This window comes from Equus przewalskii, chromosome 3 (genome assembly GCF_037783145.1).
Source record: "Equus przewalskii isolate Varuska chromosome 3, EquPr2, whole genome shotgun sequence".
Taxonomy (NCBI): Eukaryota; Metazoa; Chordata; class Mammalia; order Perissodactyla; family Equidae; genus Equus; species Equus przewalskii.
Window position 1 is genome coordinate 63,333,334 of NC_091833.1, and position 23,099 is coordinate 63,356,432.

Here is a 23,099-nt window from a genome sequence, read left to right on the forward strand (position 1 = left end):
AGGCAGGATGGTGAAAGATTTCATCACAGTATTCAGAATGGCACCCAATTTAAAGCTTGTGAATTGTTTATTTCTGGAATTTTCCATTTAATATTTTTGGACTGTGGTTGACCACAGGTAACTGAAATCACAGAAAGCAAAGCCATGGATAAGAGGGGACAACTGTAATTGCAAATGACAGAAATGCAGCTGGAATAGCTTAAGTAAAAAGATTTATCATAAGGATATTGGAATTTCTCATGGGAATCAAGAACAGGGAAATTGTTGGGCTGTGTGAATACCCTGCAATCTAGATTGTGCTGTTTCTGCTCTTTACCCCTTACTTTAAGCTACTAACATCTATTTCATCAGACCATTTATCAGGGAAAGATAGTGATATTGCACTTTAATAGTATAGAGAATGAAAATAACACTTTGAAAAATGAAATCATTTTGAAGAAGTTCATCCTTCCTGGAATACTATAATGGAACAGTTTCTAAGTAGCCTGTAGCAGCATAAAAATGTTAAAGATACGCTTTGGTAAAGAGTGTAAGATCTAAGACTTACCAAAAGAGAATGTGATAGGGAAAGAACTAAAGATGGGTTTGGTCTGTCTTACAATTTTGCCCACAACTAGCCTTGTTTAGGGGAAAACCTTCATTACTTCTGAACTCAGCGGTGAAATAGAGAAAGAGGAGGGAGACAACTTTAAATCAATTGTTTATGGGCAAAACAATTCCTGTAAAATTTCAGTGCTTAAATATTTGATGAATAATTCTTTTCACAAATCTATTTCCGTAATAAATTCCAGAGTGGCTGTAACTGCTGCTGTAACAGAGAGTGTCAGAAAATTTGACTTGGACTTTTTCATCCTTTTACCCCATCTGACTCACCAAAATAGCCATTGCAACATGTGACTTCACATTTAAGCCGATTATGATTATTTCTTCCCAGTTTTAAAACCATTGTGAGCAATCAACATTTGAAAGATTAAGAAGAGTTACATAAATAAGACTGAGAAAAGGTTCATATATTTAGCTACTAGCATGTGAGTGCCAGTTTTCAGTTAGAAAAAGACAAACTCAGCCAAGAGAATGCATTTGGCAGCTTGTGTAGAGATTTCTCAAGAGGACACCTAAACGAGATGTTGCAATTCTTGCTACATGTAGTTTATCATTAAACAAAAGTGGCAGATGTTGCAAAAACAGAGATAAAGTTATAAAGTTTTTTAAAAGTGAAAGAACAGGCTAATCTTAAACTCTCTAGCAAAATTAATGGGAAACAATCAAGAGTATCTTAAGTGAACTGATCAGAAGATGACTGAAACACTGTTCAATAAACTATATGAGAGTGTGTATGTTGTATTATCTTAAAAATGGAAACTATAATGTGTTAACAGTTGTCCTCTGAATTCTGGGTTTCTTGGTTATTTTTAAACTCTTTGGCACTTGTTTAGAGTTTCTTTATTTTCAAATAATTTACAGTAAGACTAAAACACATTTTTTAATTAACTTGCAAAGTAAACTAGGAGTTTAGCCAAAGGAAAAGTTTAGAAAATCTGTAGTAGGCAGGAAGTCGATCTTTGAACAAATAGTTGGTCCTTGAACAGCAAGACTATCTTCCCACACTGCCTCTAGCAGTGTTTACAGTATCTTCTAATCTCCTTTACCATGTGGATTTCCATTGGCCTTACAGAGATATCTCTGCTTTGATCTTGCTTGCTTACGTTTTTCCAACTAGGTAGACTCTACTTTCTGACCCTAACAATCAACTATTTTTAATATAGATGGAGGATCTGACTAAAAATGTAACTGTCTGGTGTGGTTTAAGATTTTGATGGAATCTGCTCATGCAGTTAATCCTTAGCAACTAAATGGATATCAGAATTCTAGATCACTTATTTATTATGGTACTAAACCCAAGATACATAGCTGGCTTTAAAATTTTCCACTGAGTTCCAGGCCTCATTAGTTCCAATGACCTTCTCAGATATCATAAATTTGGGGAGCAAAAAATTTGGAGAGGAAGTTGGCAATAACTAGAATAAGAGTAACAGCTAACATTAATGCATGTTACCATGTGTTTGATATTACAGTAAATCATGCACATGGATTATCTTACTCACAACAATCTTGTGACAAAAGTACTGAGTATCACTACTTCAAATGAGAGAAACAAGGCTTAGAGAGTCAAAATAATTTCACAAAGTTGCACAGCCAATAAGAGCTGAGTAGGGATTTAATTCCAGAGCCCGTGTACTCAACCATTACCTGACCCTGTTTCCTGAAAAGCGAGTCACCGCAAGAACCAGGAGCTGAGCCAAATTCCATGGATAGAATGAGTTATAACTACCTGTGCCTCTCTGGGCAAGTCAAAGAGTCCATCTGGAGCTCTGTTCCCTCTTCTGTAAAATGAAGATGCTGGATTCCACGTTCTGTAAGGCCATCGTGAGCTCTCAAGTGATATTATCCTAAAATACACTAGTTGTATGGTAATAGTAGCAAGAACTTTAAATTAGCTTTAGGGAAGCCAAGATTTGCCACTGACTTTTGTGATTTGGGTCAAGTCATTTAACCTCCACAGTTATCATTTGTCCTACTTCAAGAGTTATTTTTAATATGTACATCAGTGCTTCAAAAAGTACAATGTAATATACATAAATATAAAGTACTGTCCCATCATCTTCAATAAAATTATTTTATAGTATTGAATTTATGGATTTAATTTGAATTTATGGATCTACGGATTTGAGCAATTGTGATAAGTTGGCTTCTTACCCTTCTTTTTTCCCCCTTGTTACTTAAAAATATCTAGTCTGCAACATTCTAAGATAATCCTTATTTGTAGTAGGTTTAAAAGAAGAGAGAGAGAGACAGACCAACAGAGAGAGAGAGAGAGAACTCCTAAGTTTCCATTTATACATGAGAAGGGTAGGGAATGTCCAAAGAAGGCACACAACCCTATAAGGAAAGGGGCAAAATGTGCCCACTAATATACTAAACAAGTTTCAGTAAAAAGCAGCAGTGGGAAAAACATCTACGTGTACCCTGACTCTTTTGAAGTTTCACTCAGTTAATGATTAAAATCTCCTAGATTTTCCATTACATTTTCCCAAAGGTGTCTATTTGCCTTGATTGATGGTATTATTTTATCTCTTGTGGGCCAAGGATGACTGCTCTTGCTTCGGTGTAGAGATTAATAATTGATTAGTCCATAGTCAAGAATCTTAGTAAAAGGGAATTGGTTACTTTGGGCTGCCATTTTTTACTGGGTAATGTACAGCCGACAGGGGGCTTCAGGACTTGCTGGCAGGAAGATGAAGAGGATCCCGGTTGTCCTGCTTGCTGTAGCATTTGTGCATGCTCTAGAAAGAGGTAAGACTTCCAGTGGTGTGACCATTACAAGAACTCTTACTAGTCTAATTTTCTGTTACCATTTTTAAAGCTATACAAAAAGGGGAAAAACAGAAGAATTGGTGAATATGTTGGGGAGAAAGGGAAGCAAAGAGAGATTAATTTGAGTTCTAATGTGCCATATAGCATTCAATTGGAATAGCTGAAAACTCAAGAAAAAATTTCATGAAAGACAAAACAAATTTGTAATTTGTCAATTATCCTTCCCTGCTCTTTTGATAATTGAGATCTGGAGAAAACGGTTTGAAGTTAGAAATTTTTTAACTGTTCAAAAGATAATGTAAATGGATGTTGTGACCCACCACTGACCATTTTTTCAGACTTCAAATATTTATTGCCGTTGAGAACACCATCACATCAATAATGCACGAAGTCAACTGAGAGATTTCCTTGATCCTCTTCAAGGAATCCTGTACACGCAATGTTTGAAAATGCACTACAGTTGCTAAAATATCCCTACAGAAAATAAGAACTTAATAGCTATAAAACATGACTATTAGATAATTGAGCTCTGTTTTTCATTAAAATTATTCCTCAAATGGTGTCTTCATCTCTGATCAATGTTTAAAACTCTTTCAATGACACAAACTGAAATTATGTGAAGTAGACAACTTTATGAAAAGTTCCCAAGTTGCAAAACTTATAATCAGTTTCAGTTTACTTTTCTGGCTGATTCTTTAATGCTTATTGGGGAATCTGCATTCATCCTGCTTATTTAGTGTTGTCAGTTAAGAACCTCATCCAAGTATACATTGGTTTTCATATTAATAACACATTTAACCAGTGGAATAAGATAGGTGGATCCCAGAAATTATCAGTTATTAATTGTGACATAAAAACTCCTGACTTTCTTATTCTTTTTACACTCACTTTTCCGTGATCTTACTTTTGCTATTCAAATTATTTTGAATTTTGCCTTATTCATCCATAGATCTTAAAGATCTAAGCTGTGGATCTTTATGTAAGACTACAAAAATCTGAGATAAATTGGGGTATAAATAAGTAAAATAAACTGTGTCCCTTATAAAACCTCTGAATAGGACAAGTTCCAAAAGACTCTGAAAGCTTACTCCATCACCCAAGGTTTCCCTGGGGCAGATCTGAACCTGAAAAATTTCACTCAAGTAGCTTCAAATCAAGATATTCAAAACGCAGAAGGTCCAGAAATGGCTAGCTGCTGGAATTATATGTGGACATCATAACATGGGACATGAGTCACCATTTTGGATTGCTGGCTTAGTAAGTGTACACTGGCTTCACTCCAAAGAACAACAGTGTCCTTTCGAGAATAACAGTATTCTACAACCTCTATTTCAACATCCTTCAGCATTCTCTCAGATTCTGATGAAATGGATGCTAAAAATCTCATCAGCTCCCTTGAAGTTCTGAATTTCACAATGAGCCTCAGTCAAATTACCCAGGTGCCATAGAGGCATATCCTGATACATAAAGTAAGTACTAAACGTCCAGTACTTGGGGACAGCAGTCCTGACCCATCCTCTCTTCTCTATTCCCTGAGCATGACCCAAATACCAAGTCAGTGATTTACCTGGAAGCTAGGTATGTTCTCTCCTGGCAGGAGATTACAAAGTCTACAGACTAAAGAAGTTGAGAGGAGCGTTGGATGGTGGGGGATAGGTTTGGGTGGCAGTTCTCTCTGCCTGTTATAGTTCTAGAGAGCTGACCGACCACCCACAGCATTTATGTAGAACACATTTTCCAAAGTGTATTTCACTCAAGACTCATCTTGAAAAAAAGTTTCTATGGGCAAACACATGTAAGAATTAAGCCATGTATTAGTCCTTCTTGGCTGGTTCACAATCAATGCCTTTTGTTGTTCTAAAGGTCCCGAGAAGTCATACCAGTAAGAAATCTTATTTAACCTAGGGTTTCCCAAACATGTGGCCTCTTTCCTAAAATGCCTCTACCCCATGGAAATATTCTTTGGGAAACCTCAGGTTGAAAATGGATACTGCTGTAGCTCAACATGAACATCAAGCCAGTACTCTTCCATGAAACAGCATTGAAGATTCAGTTTACAAGCTCTTGCATACATCTTGGAAGAGAAGGGCTTACCAAATATGCCAAATCTGGATGGTATCATAAGAAAATATCCACTTTAGCTACTCCATGAGAGACAACAATTCTCAATTGTTTGCCAACTGCCTCTACGTGGCTTCTCTCCTCAGGACTGAAATGGATATGACACTAATCTTTCCCTCTTCCCAAGAAACAAGCAAGAAGGCTGCTGACACAGCCACAAAATTACCAAGGAAATAATGCCCTAGGAGACAAACCACTGCAGTTTATAAGGGCTGTTGGCAAGAACAGGATATTTATTATGAACATTTGCCGTTTTGCTTTAAGCATTTCATTCTAAGCACATACATTTTTACTAAACATGATATCAAACAGCAAGAAGAAAGTAAATCTCCTTTGGCTTCGTGGGTGAACTAAATTTTTCCTTCTCCCACCTGCCTGTCAAAACATCCCTGGTTATCCCAGTCTCCCTAACCACCACTGAATCACTGTTTTTCTTTTCTCCAAGTTGCCCTTTCATCAGTAGCCACGTTAAAAAAAAAAAAAATTGTCCTAAGTTTGATTCAGGAACATAGCTACAAAAAATGCCAGAGAGAAACAATTTAAGACAGCTGTTCTATTTTCCCAGATACGTCTTTATATCCTCTCTGCAAAACCTACTTAATGGTTATTGAGGAAGTGACATAGGAATTGAGATCTACAATGAAAGGAAGATGGCTGTGCAAAGATCTAGAAATGTGTTTCAACCTGAAGGAACTCAGGTGCACAAGTTCTGAGCTAGGAACAAGCATGGCCTGATTCAAGTTCACAAAGCAGCCAGAATAAATGTATAAAAGAGGTTTAGCCAAGAAGGGAAAGGAGGAAGAGCTGAAGTCAGAGAGGCAGCTTAACTTCATCATAACAGCAATGTTAACCTCCCTGGAAATCACTAGCAATGTTATGCTTCCCTATTGCAAGGTGCAATACCATCATGTGTGTGGTGTAGGGACAAGTACGTACACTTTAAAAGGCCAGGAAATTAAGCTACACAGGAAGGAGATGAAGAAATCCTTCAAAGGAATTGATTACCTTCTCCCCGGGTATCTATGGTCACTTAACTTTACACTGTCCACGGCTACCCGCTCTCTCCTCCTTTCGCCTAGTTCACTCTGCTTCAGCCACACTCTCCTTCACTATCTACTCTGCACCACAGGGGGTTGTACTAGCTCATCCCTCCTCTTAGAACACTGAGCCCCCTAAGATCCACATGCTCCCTTTCTCTCCTCCTCCACATGTCTGCTCCAAGTTCGTGTATAGAGAAGGCCTCCCTGACCACCCAACCTCAAAGAGAACCTACCACTCCACTTACCTCTATCCCTTTGTTCTGCACTTTTTTTTTTTTAGCACTCATCACCTTACCCTATCACCAGCTAGTCATTTCTTTATTATAACAAATGTAGAATATAGAATGTAAGCTCCATGAAGTCAGGACTTTATATTTGTTTCTTGCTGTAATTCCTTTTAGAATACTATTTGCCATACAAAGTGTTCCATAGATTTGTGTAAAATTACAAAATTAGGATTATTAGAGTACCTACCTCATTAGGTAGTTTGAGTATTTAAGGAAAATTAAAGGTCAACTAGGACACATAATAAATAGCCTGGAAGGAGTAAACTCTGTAAGTCTTTCGCTATTTTTATTGTAATTATATAAAGTATCCACTGTGAAGCATTGGCACTAGATTTTATGTGCTGATATTATAGCTAATATTTTATTTATAATGTGCCAGCATGCTTAAAATCTTTTGGATAAATTTATGTTAGGTTACCTCACAGAGGGGAGTTAAGGCTGCAGATGGAATAAAGGTTGCAATCAGTTGACCTTAAAATAGAAAAATAATGCCAGATTACCTGGGGGCCCAATATAATCACAAAGGGCTTTAAGGTAGAAGACGGAAGCAGAAGAGAGTCAGTCAGGGGAAGATGTGACTAAAGGAAAAAAGTCTTAGAAAGATGCAAAGTTACTGGCTTTGAAGATGGAGGAAGGGGACCTGGAGTCAAGAAATGTAGCCTGTTTCTAGAAGCTGGAATAAGGCAAGGAAATGAATTCTCCTCTCGAGCCTCCAGGAAGAACACAGCCCTGCAAATACCTTGATTTTAGCCCTGAGAGATCAGTGTCAGACTACACGATATAACTGTAAGGTAGTAAGTTTGCGTTGGTTAAGCCACTAAATTTGTGCTATACAATGGCAATAGAAATTTCATCCAGGTTTCTGGGTCCTGTGACAAGCTGGGACTTCCTGAAGGAAAGGAGCAGTACGTCAAGGGATCTCACTGCTGATTGACCACCATTTTATTGGCCGGATCCATTTTCCCTGCTTCCTGGGTGTTTTCTACCTTCACCTTCTCTTCCATTTTCCTCTGATCAGAAATTTAGCCCACCACCTCAGATAAGGACTGGAGTGGGTCACATGATATTCATATCACAGGGGTATATAATGTCTGATAATGTATATTATCACTGGATTTTACTACAAAAATAGTTAGCACTTATTGTTTACCTCATGTTAGGCAGGAGATGTCCTAAGCATTTTAATATAGGTTAACATACTTCATAGAACAGCCTTATGAAGAAGGTATCATTTGTCTTAAATTCCAGATTACTCTTCCTTGAATACGCCTATGATTTGGTCATTCCACTACAAGAATATATATCAATAGATACACGACCACCTTAAAAAATAAGAAGTAAAACTGGCTATCAAGTCCTTCTGTCTTTACATTCCATACTTCATTTTCCGTATTGAACTACTTATTATTCTCCAAATATGACTTGTGATTTTCTAACGTCAGACATGTCTTCATGTTCTCCTCGCCACTTAAAATTCCTCTCCCAATTTTTCTAAACCTGTTAAAATCCTACCCATCATTCATGACCACCATCAAGTAATAGCTCCTTTTATGAGGCTTTCTAAAAGCCCTCTTCCATTCTAAAGTTTCATAATGCTTTGTTTCAATCTCTTCTATGGCAATGATCACTATTGGTGTTGTATGCTTATTTCTACTATCAGACTTCAGTTCCTTAAATATTGGTGGCTTTAGAGTTTTCTTTTGCATGATACCTTATGGTATTATTCATTCATATATTGCTTTAAAAACTAAACCCTGCAATGCCTCCAAATTTTACAAGTTAGGATGCAGAAGATATTGCCCTCACTCATCCCAAAGGTGGGAGAGGGAAACCTGCTCCCCTATCTACCCTATCAAAAAGCATTTGCAGATGACAAGGTACCCAGCCTGTGAAGGGAAGAGGAAGTGGAAAGAGATGCATGGAGAGAGAATGTCTCCTCTGGGACTTTGGTGAACATGGCATCCATATACGCTACCACCTGTGGGGAACCCAAGGACAGGAAATTTGGGTGAGTCTAGGAGGCCACTCTCTAGAGCAACTGTAGCTTCTGGGCAACTGACCCACTGACCCTATATCTTCTACTGTTTTTGAATTTTCAAAATCTGAAATGAAACTCCATTTGTTCCACTGATGGCATCCTAAAAGATACATTTAATTTCTTCTAGATTAGTTAATCTACAGAAGTCACGTAGAGCTCTAGGTTTAGTATTAAAAGGGTTGAATTTCTTTCCATTGACTCAAACCCAGAAAATTGTACACCTGGCCCACAAACATCAATATCAATATGAAAAACCAGATCAATGCTTTATATAATAATGATTAAAAATGTCAATGGAAATGAGACCCCAAAAAAGCCTGAAAAACAAAATGAGAGTATTAATTAAATTGCCACTTCTTCATTGACAGTGTTTCTAGGGATATAATTAGTTGTTTTCTTTATCTTCCGTAATCAGAGCAGCTTCCTAAACCAGCACTGTGATGCGTAATTTCTCAAGTAAAACTGCGACTCTGAAATCAATATGTAGCCTGACTAGTTTGAATAAACACTACCAACTATATTCTTAAAAAGTTTTAAAAAACACACACCAACAAAAATACTGAAATTTTCTGTCAAAGATGAGTCTGTCCGTGCAGAATAGAGATAAAAATGCCAGAAGAATAAAATTGCAAAAATATAAAATGCACAACCAAGCTTTAAAAACTCATGATTGTCCAGAACACAATAGGAAAATAGCAACCTAAGACAGTTCCTAGCACCATGTATGAGCATTTCTTCAGTTCAATGTTATTTAGGGTCCATCCATTGCTCCTGGTATACAAACAGCTTTTCCAGGGGTAATTAGTTTTAGAGAAAGATTATAACAACAGTAGTTAAAGCAGTCAAAATACTCTTTTTAGCCAAGTTTGTACCAAGACAGTGAATATCTTATTTTCTATCTCCACCAGATTGAAAATCCCATCAGGGCAAGGATGTGTCTAATTTTCTCTCCATTGTAGGTTAAATACTGAACCCAATGCCTGGCACAGAGAAAGTCTTCAAAACACATCCTTTGTATGTCTGAACGTCAGCTGTGTTGGGAGGGGTGAGGTACAGGAAGCAGAAAAATTTCCCGAAAGTAAATCAAATTTGTTTTCAAAAGTCCAGAATTAGACAAGACATACAAGAATATTTCACAACATAGATAGAAATGGGACATGCTACTGCAAAAGGTAAAAGTTCTGTTAATGAAATTTGTAAACATTTAGCACTAAGGGTCACTTGATGTGAAAATGATTTCACCAGTATCACTAAGATTATGCCAATATTTACAGGGGCCGTATCAAAGTCCGGATCTCCTTCTTTATAACCACACGGCACATTAAAGAAGAGAGTGTGTCATTTCCAATCCATTTGAGATAGGATTTAATTATGTGAATCAAAGTGAGTTCAACTGGTGTGAAAACATTAAGCAGTACTCCATGGAATGAAGAATCAATTTGTAAAATCACATTTTAAATTGACTTCAGTATTTGTTGTTTCTTGGAAGATGAGAAAATGATTAACATATTTGCTTAGCCTTGTAAGCTATAGATCTTCTCTTTGGATAAATAAATGAATTTTTTTTTTTAAATCAAATATACTTCAAGTACTTCACTTGAAAGATAGATGGTGCAACAGCTTCCTCTACAGGTTATTTTTGAAAGAGCGGTTTTACCCTAATATTTCCAATTCTGAACTTTCTCAATGCCCTCCTTTTGGGCTTCCTCCCTTGCTTCTGTCATGCCCAAGACTGAATGTTCCAGCAAAAACGGTTTCAAAACCATTTTACGTCTTACATAGTTGATCTGTTTCCCCACTGTTCTGTCATCATTTTGCATTCTAACTAAAGCAGTACATAACACACACGGATTCGAATGTATTTCTGTGCAAACACAAGTAGTTGATTTAATTAAAGCTCTTTAACATAGAACAATCTGTAGTGTTCACTTACACTACATTCACATGAACCAGCACCTTCCCATAACACACTGAATGACACATTTTTTTGGTGAGGTGAGAAATCCGAATCTGGGAGACTAGAAACAAAATATTTCCTTAAATGTTCATGGGAGGTGTCCCTTCTGAATACAGGCTCTTGCTTTGCATGTTATTGCTTGGTCACAATAAGAGTATCAATAAAATGACCTCTGTAGTTTTACATGGAGAGTTTATTAAACAAAGGTAGCTCCTTTGCAAGAAAAAGAAAAAGTTCTTAGAGCTATTATTTTGTAGCTTAAAACACAATAAGCTTTGGGGAAAAAAGATTCCATATGATTTCTTACTATTTCTAAGAGATTATTTTATAATCTCTTGGAAGTGATCTTAAAGATCATGAGGATACAGTCCTGTACTAAACTCAGGGATCTTTAATGCATATGGTTATTTAAACTCCATTTGAATATTTCCAGGGCAAAACAAACTCATTTCTTCAAAAAGCTGTTTGTTTCAGGTATTAATTAACCACAGCTATAATAAAGTTCTCTCACATTGAAATAAAATCTACTGCCAACCATTTTTCCTAGTTCTTTCATAGGAGCAACATAAAACAACTCTATTGACATCGTAATGTCACATCTCTTCACTAGAGGAGGACAGCTCTACCCTAAATTCTTGCCCTCTGTGCCCTAAGTTCAGTCCCACTGAATACTATTAATGATTAACTGAAATTTTCTTCCTTATTTTGACCTTTTGAAACTGTGACAGTATCTAATCTGTAAACTAGTCAATAAATTCCAGAAAATGACTAGATGTGAAGGTTCTCAGATATAACAGAGGTTTGTTGCAAGTGGCTTTTTATACTCCATTGACTGTTAGCTTTATCAATCCTACTGTCTTGTCCTAGTTTCCAAGACAACATGACATTTGAACATGTAGGTTCTTTTCCACCTTCTATGTGATTTTGATGGCATTTCTTTGAATTGATTTCTTATTACAAAGTGCTGCCTAAGAATGTCTTTGTCTCTCAATTCTGACTGTTCTCACCTCAGTAGTATACTCTGAGTAGTCCACCTGAAAGATAGAGGGTTTGACCTTCTTCTATAGGCAATTTTCTCCAGTATCAGGCATTTTCACCATTAAATCTAACAAATCCTAAAGAGAACCTTTTAAAAAGGGATAAAAAAAAAGAAACTTTCCCAGCCTGTATCCAACCACCACCACCCCCACTCCAAGGCATAAAACAAACATTTCTACCCTGGCTTATGTATATTCACTCTTGCACAGAGCTGAAACTGTCAGAGAAGTGAGGACATTTGGGGATAAAATGCATGACAGCAGTTGCCACCATTTCACTTGAGATGGGTTTCCCAATATTTAAACCCAGGAGGATAAATTAAACATTTAAAACACTTAGAACAGAAACTGGGTCATTTATTTAGTTCTTACAATTTTTTGAAAGACACAAAGTGTTGGGAAATTTCCTAGACTTACTTGCATAAAGGATGAATCAGGGAAGAAAATCATCAGCTGCCTATCGCGTGTCCACCGTATCGTACATATAATAGGTATGTGGAACGAGTGGGTCTCACGCTCAATAAAGAACTCATCTCCTCCTGTGGGAACTAGCTCTTCCCAACTGCTTGAATTGACTTAAAAGTAGCTTCTGCGATTTTTCTGTTTGCTCAAATAATAAACACATCCTCTGGTCCTTTCAAAATTCGAAATAACCACCTCATCACAGTCATGGGAATGTCTGGTTTAATAGTCAAAAATTTGTCAGCTCATTTAAAGTTGAAGCTACACCCCAGAACAGGCCTGTTTCAGTTCTGCTTCCTGTGGTGGCAAAGGGAGACATGTACACTTTCTTCTTTTCTCTCGGCCTGTTCTTTTCTCCTTCCTCTCACTCTCTGGGCTGCTTTTAGCCCTTCTAGGGTTAACTCAGAATGGAGAAGCTAGCAGGAGAGGTAAGCAGCAGGAAAACTAATTCAATGGGCAGCTTTGTGAGACAGTGTTGTTTCTTCTGGTTATGGGTGATGTTCAAAGTTGACGTTTTCTCTTTGTGGGTTCTTTGGAGATTTCTTTCTCATTATCCCTGGGGATCTTTCACATGCACCTGGCACCTTAAGACTTCCCTTTTGGCCTTCTGATTTCCAAATTGCCTCTGCAACAAAGGTGGCCCACTGTTGGAAGCCCACTACCCTCTGGATAGGCCTTTTTAGGGAGTGAGGGGACATTTATATCAGGTCCAATGGCCACAGGAGAGCTTCCCACTCTCAGCTTTCTCCTTTGTTGCCCAAGGCCAATTAACCAGCCCCTTTCATCCTTTAGATTTCTCCAGTCTGAATCAGACACCTGTCCTTTATACCCCAAATGTCAAGGGTCACCTATCAAGGTCTCTGCATGTTTTCTTTGAAGCCCCTCTCACTATGCTTGACACAAGGTAAAGGACTCCCAATCACTCCTCCAAACCCACCACACTGACAACTTTCTCCAAAAAATATTTTGCCTAATTTTCATCTTTTCCCTCAGCTTAATTCCTAGCCTTTTTTTATAGAGTCTTGAGATGGATAATGGAACAAGGGTGGCAACCCCAGCTCTCCCACATTTCCTTCACAGTCCTGCGTTAGTGGGGCTCTCTCTTTACTTTGGAATGTAGATACTCTCCATTTATTTTTTGTTCTTGTTTCTTTCCAGGTACTAGGTAAAACAGACAAAGAAAGAAGGGAGGGGTAGAAAGTCCCATTTTATCGTTATTCTAAAGATGGGACCTAAGAGAATGATTGTCGTATCAATAGGTTCTGACTCACTAGTTGGCGTACATCATTTGACTTATCACTTTCAGTATTAGTTCACTCTCTCTTTTTCTGCTACTGATCAAAATTTTATAGCGTGCCATAAAATTCTGGCCCATTTGTGAGAAGACAACTAGAAAGGCACCAAAACATGAAATTGCATATAGATATTAAGAAAAATGTTACTTTCACTACAGATGAATCATGTGGAGGATTCCTTTATACAGATACATTTAGTGTAAAATTCATTAAAAAGGAAAAGATAGAAATTTTTCTATTTCTGGTTCCTAGGCCGAGATTACGAGAAGGATAAAGTCTGCAAGGAGTTCACCAGTCTGGGAAAAGATGACTTCACATCTCTGTAAGTATGAGGCATTACTCATTCTCTTGGTTACTTGACCTTGGGTGAAACTACGTGTCAAGTAACTTCAATTTGGCATATGCTCTGACTTGATCTCTGCTAAGATTAAGATAGATCCCCGGGGTCAATGTGGTCAGAGAAGTCAGGCAAACGGGGGACATCCAAGGATTCCAGTTGAACTATCATTATGATGGTCTAAAAATTTGTTACAAGTTTATTAATGAGTTAGAATAAGTAAGCATAGTTTTCTGAGGTAAATTAAAATGCAAATAGTACACGCTAGGACTCTGGTAAAGAAGGCAACGTGGTACAGAACACGTTCATTTGGGGAGTCTCGAGAGGAAAGAGAACATGAGGCTGGTTTGATGAAATCCCCAAATCCAACTTCTGCTTTACAAGATTAGCTTACCTAGGACAAAAACTAATTTTTAAAGTCACCTCATGTTCTTTTCATTTATCAAGAAAATGTGTGCAATATTCCTTTTAAAAATTGAACAGATTTTATATTTTAATATGTGAAAATATTATTTTTTTAAAATTCTAAATATGCTGACTTATTCTTCCCCTCAGATCAATGGTCCTGTACAGCCGAAAATTTCCCAGTGGCACATTTGAACAGATCAGTAATCTTGTGAATGAAGTGGTCTCCTTGACGGAAGCCTGCTGTGCTGAAGGGGCCGACCCTGGCTGCTATGACAACAGGGTAGGTTTGTGTCGCTGGCCGCATCTATGGTAGCCTATACAAGGAAGCCAAGATAGGCCTTTATGCATATGTTGGGGAAATCTGAGACAGCAACTCCATTTACTACAGGTTTGGGAGAAATATGAAGTCTATTATCCCTAGAGCCCAGATTTATTCTAGCATAATAAATCAATTTTGCCCATTAGTCCTAAAGGTTCAGATGAGAAAACTTTGGTGTACATTGAATTACAAACCTCTTGAAAGAATTCTAATATATTCTGCATATCTTAAAAGCCTACCTGTACCATACCTTTATCATACCAAGACTGGTACTGACTGCCCCAGAATAATTTAGTGTTGGCCTCAAACTATTTGGGGTTCAAACGTTGCCCTAAATACATTTAATAGGTTCTGGGTTTTCTCCCCCACAGTATCTATGCTGAAATTAAAATGCTGAAATGACAGGGTTCAAAATATAAAAAGTAGTTGAAAGAGGTAAAACCACAGGTGTTTCTAGCAATTTTCTAATGCAGTCATCAGGTCTGATGCAAATAACATTTAGAAGCTTTGACAAAGGCCACTACAGATCAACGTCTCCCTGCTCAAGCCTGGAGCAGTTAGCCTGTAGAAACAATGCTCCAAAGATCTGATCAGCATATATTCTATGTAATGACTATTCTTACCCATTAATTGCTATATCTAGCCCTTATCTACTTTCTAAAAATTTTATAATCATTTTCTCCCACCACCAACTCCATAAATACCCATTATTTCAACCTGAACTTCTGCACCACCTTAACAAGCAAACTACCAACCACAATCAAAATAACACAACACATTTTTGTTTTATCTCCATTGTACTTCATATATTTGCTAACCCATCCCTTGACCAGAGATAGTAGAGACAGATCATGAGAAGAGAGACGGCGTTGACGTTTCTTACGTAACACCTTCCTCTTTTCCCTGCTTGTTCAAAGCATTTTTTTAAAATGTGTTGACAACTAGAAGGACCTGCAACTAAGATATACAACTGCGTACAGGGGGGTTTGGGGAGATAAAGCAGAAAAAGAAAAAAAATGTGTTGACACTTTTTATTTCTAAACCTCTTTATTTGAAAGTAGGTAATAAAAAGGGAAAAACAGGAAAGCTGCCAGGGAAAGAAATAGAGAGACAAAGAAGATTCAATGAAAAGAGAGAGGAGGATAAAAAGAAAGTTCCTAAGAATCCCTGAGTTCTGAAAGTCTGACGGAAGGTAGACGTGGGAGAGGATGAGAAGACATTTACTTTCGGTTTACATAAACAGTTAATTCATCATGTTGCTTTCCTTCACTGATAGCAAAGTCCTTTAGAAGTTTGGCCTTAAAAAGATGACCAACTTGTAAAATAAGTGTAAGGATGTCAAAGTACTTTTTCCCACGTAAATTCCAAAATAATTTTTTCCATGATGATTATTTCTATTCTACATTTTTATTCCAAATATCAAATCCTTTCCAAAAAGAACATTTTGTTGCTACAATTGCTTCGGTGGTGCCCTTACCACGGGCTTGGTCTACCCACACATGGGCAGTAAATTAAGTTGCACCAGTGGTTTTCAAATCGTGTTGCACATGAGAATAAATCTTTGGGCTTTGGAAAAAACAGGGCCTTGGGGCCGGCCCCGTGGCCGAGTGGTTAAGTTCGCATGCTCCACTTCGGAGGCCCAGAGTTTTGTCGGTTCAGTTCCTGGGCGTGGAGATGGCACCGCTCATCAGGCCACGGTGAGGCGGCGTCCCACATGCCACAACTGGAAGGACCCACAACTAAAATATACAACTATATACTGGGGGGATCTGGGGAGTAAAAAAGCAGAAAAAAAAAAAGGTTGGCAACAGTTGTTAGCTCAGGTGGCAATCTTTTTTTAAAAAAAAAAGAAAAAACAGGGCCTTAAGCCTCATCTTTGATCTACTGAATCAGAATTTCTATGCTGCAGTCCAGGTATTTCCTATTTTTACACACTATGATTCTGATGCAAAAGCAGGCTCAAGAACCATTGGGCAAGAGAACGCAAACCAATGCAGAAGACCAAAGCAGTCAAGAACTAAGAGTCTGCTCATTTAACAAAGGGAGCAAAAGAGGGCAGAGGGAAGTCTTCATTCTCAGTGGAGTATCTGCAGCAGAAAACAGGTGGGAGATCATACTAGAATCACCAGTGGAGCTTTTTCAAATGACGTCCCTCATCCTCAGAGATGTTAATACCCTCATGGAGAAACATTGAGCTGGAAAATAAAACCTCTAATAGCTGCAATCAAACACAGTCCATTTGTTAATGAAGGTTCTATTTTAGTCCTACTGAGTCATTTGTTAACGTAAGACCCTGTACTTGCCTATAAGTATAATTATGCAACTTGTCATGCTGACAAATCATCTCATCTCGCGGAGCTTTTGGCAAGGACAGTTTGTTACTAATGAGAATTTTAAAATTTAAGACTAAGATGTTCTACTGAATGGAGAACTACAGCCTGGAAACTTGCATATATATGAGTTTACTTGTTTTTCTTCTCTCATTCTAGACCTCAGCATTGTCTGTGAAGTCCTGTGAAAGTGACTCCCCATTTCCAGTGCACCCAGGAACTCCTGAGTGCTGTACCAAAGAGGGCCTCGAAAGGAAACTCTGTATGGCTGCCCTGAAGCACCAGCCACAAGAATTTCCAACCTATGTAGAGCCAACAAATGAAGAAATCTGTGAGGCATTCAGGAAAGATCCCAAGGGATTTGCTGAGCAGTAAGCTGCTTTCATCATAAGTAAAACGTCAGGACATAAACTATCAGAAACATGTCTAACCTACCTTCCTACTATACACAAACTCCTCTTCTACAGCAACGTGGACAATTTCCAATAACAAGAATTTGACTGTCACCCAAGACAGCCCACCTCTCTGTCAGTGCTGATTGTTGTAAAAGCCTTTCTCAGACAGATGAAATCAATTTTCCTAAACTCCACCTACTCATCCTCGTTCTGTTATCTGAAGCAGAATCAGTTGGATCCCTGTCCACATGACATTTTCAAATATTTGACAGATTTGTGATTCCCCGTATGCTAGGGATCCTTGCCTACTCCATCTGATAGAAATTGTTTTACTGCTGTGCACATTTTAATTCCAGTAAAGTATAAAAGATAGTTTTTGTTCCTACGGTATATCCCCAGAAATGGTTGTCAATGTGATACATTATACCATATAAGTAAACATATTACTTTGACCTTCTTGTTGTTTAACATTCATGAGACGTCAGATTATATATTGATTATATTAGTCTTGGAAGATCATAAAAAATGAACAAAATTTAAAAACCTATTTATAATAAGGCAATACACACAAGTCAAAAGCAATGTCATTCAAACTGGCTTTAGAAGCATGAAATCAAGGTCAGGATTTTATAAAAAGTGGTTAGTTTGCCTTTCCCTATATATTTTCAGAGAGGATTTTGCCCAAGATTTCAGAGTATCTTTTAGGCCCTAGGGGGCTTGTGCTCCCCAAAATTAAAAATATTTCAACAAATAAGTAAGCCTATACATAGCAATTGTCTAGAATAGTAAACTGAGATACATAATGAAAAGTAAATCCATTACATTCATTCTAATTTGTTCTATCAACATTAATAAGCAGCTACCATTTAGGCTATGTACCTAAATGAATAAAGGGACAAATGGACTCTCTTCTCATGTAATCCACATGGAAATTTAGGAAACAACCTATTTTTTTTTAACAAAAGTATTGATTAAAAGTGACTAGTATTATAACCCTTTCTCTAAATCCCTAGTGCTTTTCAGATATTAAAACCATAAACTAATGTAACATGCATCCTTTCTCCATCAAAATCCTTAGGAAAAAGTAGATTGTGTCCTGCAAATGTTTTGACCAATCCTGCTTTTTCCCCCCACAGATTTATGTATGAATACTCCATTAATTATGGACAAGCTCCTCTGCCACTTTTAGTCGGTTACACCAAGAGTTATCTCTCTATGGTAGGGTCCTGCTGTACCTCACCAAGCCCAACAGTGTGCTTTTTGAAAGAGGTAGGTGTCATTTTATTACATAGCCATGTTCTATTTTTTTTTCTTCTATTAATGCCATTCCTTTTAAATAATGGTAGAAGTTGAGATTGTGGAATCAGTAAAAGTTTCTAAAATGCCTCTTTTGCATTTTGTCAATTGGAAAAATAAACATAATCACCTCTGGGAAAGAAATATCAATAAGTTCCTTTAGTCAGAATTCAATTTTCTAGTGATCAACAATAAAAATCATGATAACAGTCTCTTTCTGCCATCCTGCACACTGCTTTCAATGGCTCTTGACTATCTAATGAGATTCTCACTTTTTTTCTAGAGACTCCAGACTAAGCATTTATCACTTCTCACCATTATGTCAAATAGACTCTGCTCACAATATGCTGCTTATGGGAAGGAGAAATCAAGGCTCAGGTAAAGATGAAGCACCACCTGCATGTTTAGCTGTTTGATTCTGTACTATCCATCCACAATAATATGATTCTCTAAGAAAATGTTTGTAATAGAAGATATAGACTATAGTCTTAGGCTCCAATAATCCTCAAAAATATGGTCCGGTTCTTTCTCTTCTCTACACAAAATGTGAATAAGGAAAAAGGCTATGTGTAAAACATGAGATTTGCTTTTAATCGACATTTTCTATATACTCATATGGGAAAACTGGTAGACCACTAGAAATTGTTTCCTCAATATTCATATTACCATATACTGCAAACACAAAAGCAAAAATAAACCGTTTTTTTTCATCACCTCTTATTTGCTTTGCCCACTTTTTTCTTGGGATGAAACTTCCTGAATTCTTATTTGTTATCTGAAGCTTTGTGCTATGTAGTACATAACCCTTAAGCTTCATGAATTTATTCTAATTACTTAGCTACTTTATTTGTAACCTTCATTTTGATTTTTGTATGGCTACTGTTAACTCTATATTTTAATTTTGACAGTTTCTAGGTTTACACTTCTCTCATGTCTCAGACAACTAGATTTGCTAGCTTTATATTTTCAGTATTTACAGTCTCTTTTCTTTTTACACTGATCCACAAGCTTTTTTCCTCTAATGGTGATGAAAGAATCTATTTCATGCTAAAATTCCCTAATGGGAATAGAAACTACTTTTGTGAGTCCTTTAAAAATAATCTTCCATTAGAACTGCTCAAATACTAAATGCATTTTCTGTAGACTCCCTTTAGTTTTCCTTTTACATTAAGATAGTATAGTTGGCAAGTACAACATAGGAATTTATAATATATATATGTAAATATACACACACATATTATATATCTTACAGGTGGCTTTATATCTTAATTATTAATTTATACTGGCGTTGGTGTCCAGGAATTTGATCCAAGGAAATAGTATTGAGTGTGAACAAAGATTTAGCTAAAAATATTGTTTTTAAATATGAAAAAGTTAGGGACTCCTAAATGTCACTAGAATAGAGCATACTTAAATCAATTATGGTATATCCATATGAAACAATGCCATGTAGTTTATTATAAGTATATCGTAAAAGAATATTTAATGAAAACTACAAAACACTGCTAAAAGAAATCAAAGAACATATAAATAGAAAGACATTCCATGCTCATGGATTAGAAGAATTAATACTGTTAAAATGTCCAGACTATCCAAAGCAATCCAGATTCAATGCAATTTCTACCAATAGCCCAATGGCACTTTTTTGCAAAAATAGAAGAAAAAAATCCTAAAATTCACATGGAACATCAAGGGTCTCTGTATAGGCAAAACAAACTCAAAAAAGAACAAAGTGATAAGCCTCACACTTCCTCATTGCAAAACATACTACAAAGCAACTGTAATCAAGACACTGTGGCACTAGCATGAAAAGAGATAGATCAGTGGAACAGAATAGAGAGGTCAGAAATAAACCCTTATGTATTTGGCCAAAAGATTTTTGGCAAGAGTGCCAAGACTACACAATGGGGAAAGGACAGTCTCTTCAACAAATGGTGCTAGGAAAATTAGATATCCACCTGCAAAAAAATGAAGTTGAGCCCTTACTTTACATCATATTAATTAATTCAAAATGGATTAAAGACCTAAACATAAAGCCTAAAACTATGAACTCCTAGAAGAAAACATAGGGGAAAAGCTTCAGGACGCTGGACTTGGCAATGATTTCTTGGAAATGACACCAAAGCATGGACAACAAGAGCAAAAAATAGACAAATGGGACTACATCAGACTTAAATTTTGGTGCATTAAAGGAAACAGTCAACTGAATGAAAGGGCAACCCACAGAATGGGATATAACATTTGCAAGTCATATATCTAACAAGGGTTTAATATCCAGACTGTATAAGGAAGTTCTACAACTCAACAACAACAAAAAAAAACCTCAATTAAAAAGAATTGAATAGACAGTTCTCCAAAAAAGACACATAAATGGCCAAGTAGCATATGAAAAGATGCTCAACATCACTAATCATAAGAGAAATGCAAACCAAAACCATAACGAGATATCATCTCACACCCATTAGGATAGCCACTACCAAAAGAACAGAAAAAACTAGTGTTGGCGAGGATGTGGAGAAATTGGAATCCTTGTGCACTGTTGATGGGAATGTAAAATGGTGCAGCCATTAACAAAAAAAGTATGGATGTTCCTCAAAAACTTAAATACATACATATCCAGAGATCAAGATCTCAAAGATATATTTGCACATTTATCTTAAATAAGGCATTATTCATAACAGCCAAGAGGTGGAATCAACTCACATGTCCACTGAAAGATGAATGGGTAAAGAAAGTGGTGTATATATACAATAGAATATTATCTGGCCTTAAAAAAATACTGTCACATGCTACACTATGGATGAACATTGAAGACATTGTGCTAAGCAAAATAAGCAGTCACAAAAGGACAAATACTGTATGATTTCACTCATACAGAGTACCTAAAGTAGTCAAAATCATAGAAACAGAAAGTAAAAATGGCTGCCAATGGCTGAGGGTTGGGGGAGACAATCAGTGTTTAATGGGTGTAGTGTTTCAGTTTTGCGAGATGAAAAATTCTAGAGACCTGTTTTACAACCATATGAATATATTTAACCTTAATGAACTATACACTTAAAAATAGTTAAGACGGCAAACAATATCATGTGCTTTGTCACAATTTAAAAAGAATATTTAACACTCCAGAACATATTCCTGATATAGTAAATGAAAAAGACAAATATGTGAATAATACAGCAGAGCATAATCCCTTATAAAATACTTAATAACTTGCAAATCTTATAAAATACTTCAGGGTTATATAACATCAAAATTTATTAACTCTGCTCTAGGGCTGTTGGTCTTCATTATTTCTTTTATCTGTAGTTTCTAAATGAATTTATAAAAACATTTTTAAGAAGATTAGAGGGGCCACAAAAACACAACATTGGTGTTACATATAATATAGAGATGTTAGTGCTGTCTTTATTGCTGTTTTAGATCTAAGATTTTAAAGGCATCCTTCAACTATGTAGATCTGGCCAGTACAGAAAATACGAAAAGATTCATTAGTGATGACTGAATTTTAAATAGTGGCTTCAGTGCATAGGACCCATCACAGGCAGTTGTTGAGGACAAAGAGTTGAAACTACAGTATTATTCCTCCAGACTGTAATTTCATAATGAAACCAGAAAAACTGAGAATAAGGGTAAGCTAACAATTCATTTTTAACTGTTTAGCCATCTTATAAAATTAGCCCAAAAAGTGCCTACTGCTGATCTGGAGGATGTTTTGCCACTAGCTGAAGATATTACCACAATCCTCTCCAAGTGCTGTGAGTCTACCTCTGAGGACTGCATGGCCAAGGAGGTAAGGGAAGCATCACCATCATGTGCCATGTGCTGAGTGGCAGGCACTCTTTCTATGCTGCTTTTTACATGCATCATCTCAACTAATCCTCACCTGTATCCTGTCACATTTAAATATATTGGTAGCTCCATTTTACAGTTGAGCAAATAGGTAATTTGGGAGGATCGATAATTTGGGATCAATAATTTGAAGTCACACAACTAGTAAGTGGCAAAGTCCACACACAAAACAAGAACAAGATTATCTGATTCCCAAGACCTTACCCTACCTGCACAGCCTAAAACAGCAGCCACTAGCAATATATGGTCAAGTTTAATAATAATTAGTTAAACGTAAATAAAATTTAAACTTCAGTTCTTCAGAAACACTAGCCACATTTCAAATGCTCAATAGCATTGGACAGTACAGATACAGATCATTTCAACATCACAAAGTTCTATCAGACAATATTGCAACCATTATACTATTAGAAGTTACTAATATTTTTTATCTTACCTGTTATAACTCGATGGTCATCTCAACCTTTTTAACCATTTTTCATTTACGTAATCCTTTCAAGTAGATATGAATTTGAGCAGTTGCTTTGGATCAGGGTCACTCCAAGTCTGTGGA

At 36.8% G+C, this 23,099-nt stretch overlaps 1 protein-coding gene across 1 annotated transcript in view; it reads left to right on the forward strand.

Annotated features, from left to right (window-relative positions):
- Positions 1 to 3,070: 3,070 nt before the first annotated feature.
- GC (GC vitamin D binding protein) overlaps positions 3,071 to 23,099 on the forward strand; it is a 34,875-nt gene continuing 14,846 nt past the window's right edge. Inside the window, exons 1-7 of the mRNA XM_008540986.2 lie at positions 3,071 to 3,354; positions 13,865 to 13,934; positions 14,505 to 14,637; positions 17,166 to 17,377; positions 18,538 to 18,670; positions 18,981 to 19,075; positions 22,358 to 22,487. Coding sequence (XP_008539208.1) covers positions 3,255 to 3,354; positions 13,865 to 13,934; positions 14,505 to 14,637; positions 17,166 to 17,377; positions 18,538 to 18,670; positions 18,981 to 19,075; positions 22,358 to 22,487 — 873 coding nt within the window. The 5' untranslated portion in view covers positions 3,071 to 3,254. The remainder of the gene's footprint in view (positions 3,355 to 13,864; positions 13,935 to 14,504; positions 14,638 to 17,165; positions 17,378 to 18,537; positions 18,671 to 18,980; positions 19,076 to 22,357; positions 22,488 to 23,099) is intronic.